Here is a 9,747-nt window from a genome sequence, read left to right as displayed (position 1 = left end):
ATCCGCTGATTGGAAGGTCAGACGCAGCGCTGGGAACGAGGAGGGCCGCGGACAGGACTGTTTATTTGACTACGAGCTGCTTACAGAGACGGACAGTCCGCGACAGCATGAGAAAACACATCCGATAAAACACCGACACGCAGGGCACGCAGAGCCCGCAGAGCCCGCAGAGCCCGCAGATCCTTTCCCAGGACGTGCGTAATGCGTAATTCTTCTGTTTCCGGTTCAACACAGCAAAAAGGAGCGACTTGATTTCCTCTTATCTAACATCATCTCTTTGGGGGGTTATTTTGTTGTTATTATTATTATTTTATTTTATTTATTTATTTATTTTGGGGGGGGGGGGGGTGTTTTTGCTCACCTTGTTCTTGACATATTCATTAATAGGACGTGCCATGCTATTTTGTTTTAATCAAAATCACAAATGAGTGTCTCGTAATTCTCTTTGCAACATAAATATAAAAGGAATCGAGACGATTCGGTCAAGACACCGGGAGATTTAGATTTTTAGTAGTTAACTTTAAACAAGAGATCCTGTATTTTCCTCTCAGGTTTCTGTGTGTTGAGAGAACGGCCTCTGGAGCCACAGCGGAAGAGTCAATAAGAGCACCTGGAAGGGATATCCGGGTTTCTTTTTATAAATATAACCTCGTTCATGAACAAGTAAAACAAAAACTTAAAACTATGAAAAACAAATGCTGGAATAAAACAGATTTTAATCTCATTTATCTAATGACCAGGAATTTGTAGCTGGAGCGTTCTGAGCAACTCCTGCTGATGAATCAATGATCGCACCTGAACTTTTTGTTAAACGGAATGCTTGTGTGTGGGGGGGGGGGGGGGGGGGGCAATAAAACTGCTCATTGGAGGAATGCGGAGATGTAAACAATGAAAACCTCCGTTTATTGTGTTTTCACATTATTTCAGCATCTGGTTGTTGTTTTTAGTGGGGGGAGATTTGCAAAGGGAAATAAAAAAAAAAGTGAAACTTTGCTTTTCTTCCCTCGTTTCACAATAAAATCCCAGACAGATGACAGCTATGGACAGACAGAATGCTCGCTGCGTGTTTGTATCGCCTTCGCCCATAAATAAGAAGAATAGAGAGAGAAAAGTCATGGCAAGAAAATAAAACCGTGATAATAAAACTGCGTCGGCTTTAATTGCGGGCTTCGGAGAGACGCAGAGGGACTCCAATTATGGCGAGCTTGATTACTTCATCTGAGAGAGAATGAAATGCATCAACAGATTCAGATACCATTACGATTACATCATTCTTTTTTTTTTTTTAAGTGGCAATACTCAACATCAAAGAGTCCCAGACTCTCGTCGCCCAACATGCAGGGACGCAGCGCAGAGCAAATCCTCCGCAATTCAGTCGCCTCAGTTTTTTAGTTTTGCAAGTAACGCTTCTTTTTTTAGGGTTTACATAAAGCTTTAGAACACGATTACATGACATGCACCACAGACAGGGCTATTAAACTGATGCCATTGATACAACTGTTGGTGCATGCAGGATGAATAACTTGTATTTGGCGATAAGCAGCTGTACTAAATAACCCCTCTTATAGATTTAGTGTCATTATGAGAACCATATTCCTGCAGAACTCTCCATGAAAATGTTCTGGCCCTCCACAGAGATTTAACTGCAGCGCCATGCGTCTCCTGTTCCCGCATCTTTCTTGGCTGAAGTTGCTCTTCGGATCTCGAGTTTTACAGAACATACCAAGGTGCCGATGAAACCAGAGACAGTAACAAACAAATGCGGACTTGTATTTTTATCTTGTGATTATATAAAGCCCATTTATATTTATATTTCACAGACGATTACTCTGGGGAAAACAAGCACAACTTTGTTGTTTAAAGGAAACCAGCTTCCACAATTGGGTCTCTTTATTTTCTTTTCTTTTTTTTACAGGTTTCATAATAAAAAAAGAGAGCAAAGGATACAATTTGTCAACTTTGGTTCTGTATGTTTATTTTATTTTACTGTTTTTTTGAGTATACCGTTATTACCGTAATATTATAACCATTGCTTATTGGTAAACATACGCACATTTGTATAAGTCATAGACACATGTCTATTCAGTTTGGTTGAAGACCACAGCATGGAGGAGTCCGAACCCATCGCTTGGGACGCGCTGCCCTGTTTTACACGTTTTTCCGGTGTACTTTGGTGCCATCTGCTGACCAAACACTGACACTGATTAACCCAAGTTATTTATTCTGCTCTGACTGGGAGAAAAAATAATAAAATATTTCACATTCAACATTTTGAAAGCTGAAGATGCAACGATCTGCACAAAAACTCACGCACCAGTTCACCGCTGGTTATTCGTGGAGCAGCTATTGGCTTCTTTAAATGCAGGAAGGTGTTCAAGCGCTCCTGACTTTCATTTTTTAAATCTTGTGCTTTGCAAGTTGCAAATATCTAGGATTGTTCTGTGGAATGCAAAATGTTAAAATTAGATAAGCAGATAAATACACTAAAATTAGTTCGATTTATTTAGGCCTTTTTAGTGTAAAATTACTATTTGAAACGGAAAAAGATATATACACACATACACATACTGTTCTCCACTACCCAGCAAACCATTAATTTTCTTTCTGTCTTAGACATTTGCTGTCACTTTTTTCAAAATAAATCAAATGTGTCTTTCAAGAACTGCAGAAAAAACTAAACTGGATGTTTTAAATCTTCGACGTTCTTTACCTTTATTGCACCAGGACGTGCCTTGAGTATTCTCTCTTTTGCAAAGGATATCATTTATTTTGGAACTTGCGTTGTGATGTCCAGTGAAACATGAAATACTACTTTTTTTCCCTTGTTTTTTTTTAAAATCAGCAAAATGTAAGAATCAAAAAGGCTCCATAGATCACAATGCAGTGTTCTCTGTGGACGGTCCAGTGCGCGTTTCAGATAATAACAAGTTAATACCCTGACATGATTCCAAGAGGATTTGGTGTGCTTTGTAGTTCTTTGACAGAAGTAGCCTACAAATCCCGACGAACATTTCGCCCATCGCCGTAGCAGCGGGGGGGAACTTTGGTTTGCCTCTCCGGTCATGGACAACCGGAGTCGAGTCTACGCCGCGATATTACCGGAATTATCAATCGAGCACGAGAACGAGCACGAGCAGAGGCTCGGGGTGCGAACCGGCAACCCTTTAGGTCCCGTTAGCCGGGTGAGGGAGCTCCAGGTCAGCGGCTCGGCCGAAGCTCGTTGCCCGGCGGACCGGGCGTCGGTGCGGTTCGGTGTGTGCAGCAGCAAAGAGTCCGTTAACGAGGTGACCGACAGCGTCTCACGGCGACTCGACTACATCCTACAAGCCGTCAGGTGAAAACGCAGACACGGAACAACCGGAGAGTCCGGTAGAACAGAGCGCTTTAAGCTAGCGCTGCGTCTGCGGTTTAACGTGAGCGTTCCCATTCACGTAGGGCTTACGCCATTAGCGCCAGAGGAAGCGTATCCGCAGCCGGAAGTATCGCCGTCGTTAGAAAATACGGTTTATTTACGTCAACTTTCACGTTTATATCACCTTCAAACAAATGTCAAGGTCATAAATAGTTTGTTCATAAAGTATGAAATATTTCACTAATAATAATAATAAAAAAATAGGAGCAAAAGCTAAAGTTCGGCATCCAAAAGTTATTTCTTTTTTTTTTTAATTAGCAACGTACTTAAAATGTAATCTCATTAAGATGTGAGTGTCGTCAGCGTTTGTGAACATAACGTCCCGTCTCCTCTCCTCGCTTTGACCCTTCCCTTCCTTCCATTCAGACAACACGGCGTCCCCGACGAGGACGCCTCGGTCAGGAGGCGTCTCCGCCGTGACGCAGGCCAGTATCGTATGGACGCAGAGGTGGAGCAACAATCCAGATGTGCCGCCGGTACCTTTACCGTCTCACCGAGCCTAACAAAATGTCCCCGCAGGCCGTGGTCACCTTCTCCGACTTTGAGAGGATGGAGCGAGCGTGCGGCGTCCTGCTAGAGAAGCTGGATCAGCGCGTCTGCGTGGGAACGCCGCGTTTCTACCACAGCGACAGCGGCCTGAGTCGAGTGAGGTGTGGGGACGCGCGCGTCTCGTGCTGCGGTCGCGTGTGGACATTCGGCTGCTGTGATTATGACTGGCGTGTCCGTCTGCGTTCCAGACGGCGTGCTTTCGTGTCGGCAGTGGAAAACGCTCAGCAGAAGGCCCAGGAAGTCGGTCGGCTCCTCGGGCAAACTCTGGGATCCCCGCTGCTGGTCAGAGAGGAGGAGTCGAAGGAGTGGAGGAATGAGGAGGAAGAGGAGGGTGGCGGGGGCCACGGTGCGGCGCCCGCTCCTCGCGTTCCCGGGACACCCACAATTACAGTCTTTTCACGGGTGTCTGTGTCCTTCAGCCTCAGAGACGGAAGCAGGAAAAAACTCTGAAGCCAAAGAACGGGTCGTCAAAGTTCGACATCGTCTCAAGTATTCGTTTTTTGCGACTTTTCAAACGCTACTAATAAAAGCTACGTGGAAGAAATGTACATAGATTTAAGGAAAAACGATGTTATTTAAAGCATTTGATATATTTTAATAAAACGAAACAGAAAAATCTAAAATTGCTTTTTTTTTTTTTAAATCGGTTTTATCAAATTAAAATACTGTAATTTTTATTTTTTTACATCTCGCAAAAAAAAGAAAATAAAAGCGGGGCACCCGGGAGCTGCAACTCCAAATCAAGGGGAAAAAAAAAAAAAAGACTTGCTCACATCAAGAGTAGAAAAGTCTCGGTCTGGAGACATTGCATCAAAATTCCTCGTCTTGGTTTTCATCCTCGGGGAAGAGCTCTCTGAGCCAGGGCTGCATGACAAACCGCTTCCCGTCAAAATGGGTGAAGTATTCCTCCAGGCTGGGGATGTCCGGCTGGAAACATCCAACGGTGAGACCGACGTACAGGTTGAACGTCATTTACGTGCCCCGGCCTCCGGTACCTACCCTCGTCCCGGTGACGCGCTCTAGCTGCGTCTGAGGCAGGTACGCCACCAGCACAGAGGAGGCCCGAGGCCCGCTGAACAGCACTTTGTAATGGGGCGTGTTCTCCGCTTTGAGGCCCTGCTGGATGAGGACATGTTCACTGGTTCATGAAACGAAAGGTTAAACGAGGAGGACTCGTTCGTAGAGTGTCGGCCGCTGACCTCAGAGTTGGAATACACTCGTTCAACCCACGCCGAAGGCGCTCGTAGCTCGGGGTCCCAACTCACAATGACCCCGATCATGTGGCCCCTCCTCTCCATCACGACCTCCCCGACCCGCAGAAATACAAACGGAGGGCGAGGGCTGCGCGCTTCCTTGGACGCTGTGGGAAGACAAAAGGAGGAGTCGAACCTGCGGGTTGTTTACCGTTGCGTCATATTTGATGTTTTCACGACTCGTTGGTTTTGACGGAAAACGAAATTTGGCCTTTTAATTTAAACTCGGGAGAAACTTCAAAAAAATACAAGTTACTTTGACAAGTTGGAGTAAAAACTTTAAAAAGGGTGATTGTAACGACTAAATTGATTTACCGGTACCCTTATTCTGAAAAGCACAAACCTCCAAAGAAGCCCATGTCGTTTTCAAAGATCATGCTCTCTATGCCATTCGGGTCTTCTTCCACGTCGCCTTCCTGATCCAAGCCTACAAATGACCTTTGGAAAACAAAGCCAGTGTCGTACAAATCACCAGCTTGTGTGTCTTTTATTTTTATTAACACGTCAGAAAGCACAACGCAGGAAGCAAAGCTTGATGGGATGTAACGGGTCCAGACATTCAGCCATTTTCTAATCACACACGTCCCGTACTCACTGGACTTTGGACATCTGCATGCTCGCCCAGTCCATCCAAACAGTCGCGTTGAGGAAAGATTTCCTCCATTCTTTCCAAATGTGAAGCAACCTGAAATTAAAAAAATAATGCAATCATTCTGGACCTACAGGATAAATAATCACTACCCAACTCCAAAAAAAACGTCCCACAAAGTCCTAGCAAGTTACCAGACCCATAAATCACAATACTGACTTTTATATATATATATAAACAAGCTATAGAGTACTGTATAGCTAATCTATTTGTTGTTCTGGCACGGTTTTAATGAATGACGTCATTCACTTGACCGAGTAGAAACCCAATCTGTAACAAATACACCACAAAACATAGATTTTGTATGTATAGTGATTTTACTTCAGAACAGGGGGGGGGGTCCGGGGGGGGGGGTCCTACCGTGCGGACGCGTGGAAGCGCTGCACCGCCGTGGAGCCGCTCCACCTGCAGATGAGATACTGGGCGGGCACAGCGGAGAGGAGCAGCGCGATTTGAAGCAGCGCGGCGCCCGTCAGCTCAGGCATGACTGCCGGGGACAGAAATGCGCGTCAGGCGGATGCGGGGGGGAGGGGGGAGGGGGGGGGTGCAATCATATCTAAATCAGTCCAAAGTTGTTGGGTCAGCCACAAAAGTCGGATAAAGCGCCACGGAAGCTGCTTCTGATGTGAGATTAGAATCCCGGACAGTTGAAATTACTTTATTTGACAGGTATGAGGTGAGTCCGGTCGGAAGTGCGTGAAGTGACGCGTCATACGCCGGTCAGAAGTAGTTATGACGCTTACCTCGTTAAAGCCGTTTCTCCGGTGAACTGCCAGACATGGCGAGTCTGCGCCTTCTGAGCAGCTTCTGTTTTATTCTACCTGACCCGCGCGCCACCTGTAATGTTTACATGTTTGGGGCAACGTGTCAGACAGACGGGCTGTCCAATCGGCGCGGCCCACGGGGCGAGCGGCGGACCTATCGCTGCTCGCCACGTCAGGACGAGGGAGTGGCTTCTTCTTCTTCTTCTTCTACCGCAGTTACCGCTCCGAAACGCAAGGAGGCAGGAGAGTTCAACTTTAAAAATCAAACATGGCTGACAGAAGAAAACATTTGTTTTTATTTAGAAAAACAAAACACAGTTACTGTAACTTAAAATGTTACTGTGATGAATAAAATGATTTTTTTTGTGTGACAGTAAACAGCAGGAGGGGGAATGTTTATAAGGAAACACAACTGTTTATTTACTTAAAATATTTGTATGAACTAACAGGACAGCAGTACAGTACTCCCCTACACATACATTCTAGCCATAAGCTTCTCTTTTTGCATTAATTACTTTATATATATATATATAAAAGTATGCAAATTAACAAAGACATCCTTTTCAACATGAAATAGAACTCTTTCTCCTTCCTGTTCTGTTTCCCATCCCTCACCCAATTAAATCTTAAAAACGTCCCAGAACAATTCCTCCCACTGCGCACGCACACACGCACACACACACACACACACACACACAGGAATAGCACATCTCTGCCTCACTAACACACAGCCCCCTGATAAATGTATGTATTCATGAGCTCTGCAAAGAGCAGCAGTCGTTCAGATTTGAACTGCTGAGATGGAATTTCTCAATAAAATTATTTTTATTTCACCCTGCCCTGGGATCAGATGCGTTTGATTTGAAATGACTGGAAACACCAATTCTTGCTCATGAAACAGTGACGTGCTTTTAAGGCCCATTTGAAATCGAAGTTGGCCGAATGTGAGCAGCAATACTAAAATCAGCTCTTTTACTTTGACATGTTTGGTAAACGGGCGACGTGAAGAAGAGGGGCGAACCAGGCTGACGTGTGTTTAGATATAGTCCCCTTATCAATGATGCAATCATGTCTTCCACAACCTATTCATGATAATCTGTGCATAATCCTAAATATGTTGGTTGTGATAGACGCCACTCAATATATTATATTTATGCCCCTGTGAAGTTTGTCTTTTGTTTCTACTTTTGTGTTTTCAGCAGTCTAAATCTGGAATGAAAATCTTTAGATTCACCAAATTAAAGAAACGTTTGTGATGTAATATTGAAAAAAATAAAGTTGTTAACAGTTCTCTCAAAGCAGTGTGAGGAGCGTAAAACGCCGAACTTCACAGATCTAGTTGCTGAAACGTCGTCCTGTGTGGGAGGCAGACAGAAAACACTCAACGCCTTCTACGTAAGAGATCTACACACTAGAAAAGTGCTGCAGAACTTAAAACACATTCACAAGCCAGATTCCAGAACTTCATTAAAAGAGAACGTTTGGCTTTGACGACCTCCGAACGATAAAAACAAAGTAATCATAAACAGTTTGATGTTCTATAATATGCGACAGGAAGTGAACCGTGTGTATTCGGTCAGACAAAGGAGAAGTGGCAGATTTTTGGCTTCCAGGCTGCCTGAATGAAACCGAAACATGGTTGAGTGTTCAGACAGAGAACAATGTTAAATGTCCCTCATAAATCAGATCGCTCATTTTCCAGGTCAGTGAGGAGCGAGCAAGGAAAAATAAAGAACGGGGGGGGCAAAAACCAAGGATTCCGTATGGCGGAGTAGCAAAAGGCACGAGACCAGAAAGACAAACACAAGATTAGCCGCTCTCTGCTTTCCTTCCACGTGTAGTCTGATCCGGTTTGAGCTGATTCCAGCTCCCGTTAGGCGCGAGAAAGTGCCAGAACATGGGACAAAATAGTTTGTGGTCGCCATAGAAACAGATTCACATGTAAAAAGTAATTGTTTTTTTGTTGTTATTGTTAAAAAATTTAAAAACGACACTATATGCCTGCATCTCGAAGCCCCCCCCCCCCCGGCTGTACCTCAGGTATAAACTGTCGGTTATCGGATAACGTTTTGACATGAATGAGGGTTTTTACGACGGCGTCCTTTTTATCGACAGCTATAAATAGAATTTCTTTGAAAGGTTTCTGTATGCCGCTGTTTGCACGCTGAAAGTGAACGACACACTCATTTGTGTTACAAAAACACACGTGCTCCTTCTATCACGCACCCATTCGCATTGTCACAACTTCATACACACACAGGCACGTGTACTTTACAGGGCAGGGGGGGGGGGGGGGGGCAGCACACACATCCAATACATAAAGGCACAAGGTATTGCTAATGTTGAGGATGCGTGGAAACATGATCTACCGAGACGTATAAATAAACCGCTTTCAACTGTGCATCCTTTTTGTTTTTTGTTTTTTGTCCTCAGCACAGCAAGAACTGCTCCTCGAAATAAAAGACGCTTTTCTTTCTAATCAACATGCAAAAGAAACCCGCCCACACATCCACAGTAAACAAAAGCTACAGGTCTACAGTACCGACAGCGGTACGCCATTTTGGTATTTTAGCGCAGACGGACGCTCAAATCAGCCGACGTGTGAGAGTTCTGATCATCAAATCTTAGAAAAAAAGAAGAAGAAAAAAAAAGAAAAGAGTGGGACCAATGGAGAAGAAGGCGCAAAAGACTCCAGCAGTGTTTAGTTCATCACAGACCAAACCATTTCAGCTCAGTGGGCATGGGGGGGGGGGGGGGGGGTTCTTGGTAAGTCCCAAAAACAAATAGCAACAGGGAGACAAAGATACATCCAGTTCTCCTGGTGGCGTTTTCTTTTTCTTTTCCGAGTACTAAAACTCTGTTGGACTGCTGTTTGGTGACACAAACAGTGTTTAAGGTGAGACGAGGGTGAAGAGCGGTTCAGGGGACAGTCTCCGGACCTCCGGACCTCCGGACCACCGGCCTCGGACCCGGCCGGCTCCTATGGGATCCAACATGGACCAATATTGTCAAGAGGAGTTGGACTGAATGGATGCGTGCCGGCCGGTGTAGCAACATGCTAACTGGGCCGGGAGGAAGGAGTGGACCGATGACGATGCTCGTTTCTCCTTTTTTGGCCAC

At 44.9% G+C, this 9,747-nt stretch overlaps 2 protein-coding genes across 3 annotated transcripts; one reads left to right on the top strand and one right to left on the bottom strand.

Annotated features, from left to right (window-relative positions):
- The first annotated feature begins 1,918 nt into the window (after positions 1-1,918).
- irak1bp1 (interleukin-1 receptor-associated kinase 1 binding protein 1) lies at positions 1,919-4,429 on the top strand. Its single transcript, XM_068753765.1, has 4 exons — positions 1,919-3,334; positions 3,779-3,860; positions 3,932-4,062; positions 4,150-4,429. The coding sequence occupies exons 1-4, from the start codon at positions 3,063-3,065 to the stop codon at positions 4,409-4,411; spliced, it is 747 nt and encodes a 248-aa protein (XP_068609866.1). The 5' UTR covers positions 1,919-3,062; the 3' UTR covers positions 4,412-4,429.
- A 109-nt stretch (positions 4,430-4,538) lies between these two features.
- Positions 4,539-6,727, bottom strand: si:dkey-261l7.2 (uncharacterized protein LOC569751 homolog). 2 transcript variants are annotated; one of them, XM_068753763.1, is made up of 7 exons: positions 6,607-6,727; positions 6,224-6,350; positions 5,810-5,899; positions 5,558-5,652; positions 5,161-5,321; positions 4,961-5,080; positions 4,539-4,888 (listed from the first exon to the last, which is right to left on the bottom strand). In XM_068753763.1, the coding sequence occupies exons 2-7, from the start codon at positions 6,346-6,348 to the stop codon at positions 4,772-4,774; spliced, it is 708 nt and encodes a 235-aa protein (XP_068609864.1). In that variant the 5' UTR covers positions 6,349-6,350; positions 6,607-6,727; the 3' UTR covers positions 4,539-4,771. The 2 variants fall into 2 exon arrangements, with proteins under 2 accessions (XP_068609864.1, XP_068609865.1); XM_068753764.1 differs by having other exon boundaries at positions 4,554-4,888; positions 4,961-5,077.
- Positions 6,728-9,747: the final 3,020 nt, after the last annotated feature.

Source organism: Brachionichthys hirsutus, chromosome 20 (genome assembly GCF_040956055.1).
Source record: "Brachionichthys hirsutus isolate HB-005 chromosome 20, CSIRO-AGI_Bhir_v1, whole genome shotgun sequence".
Taxonomy (NCBI): Eukaryota; Metazoa; Chordata; class Actinopteri; order Lophiiformes; family Brachionichthyidae; genus Brachionichthys; species Brachionichthys hirsutus.
Note: the sequence above shows the minus strand (reverse complement) of the source record. Positions and strands in the feature narration are given on the sequence as shown.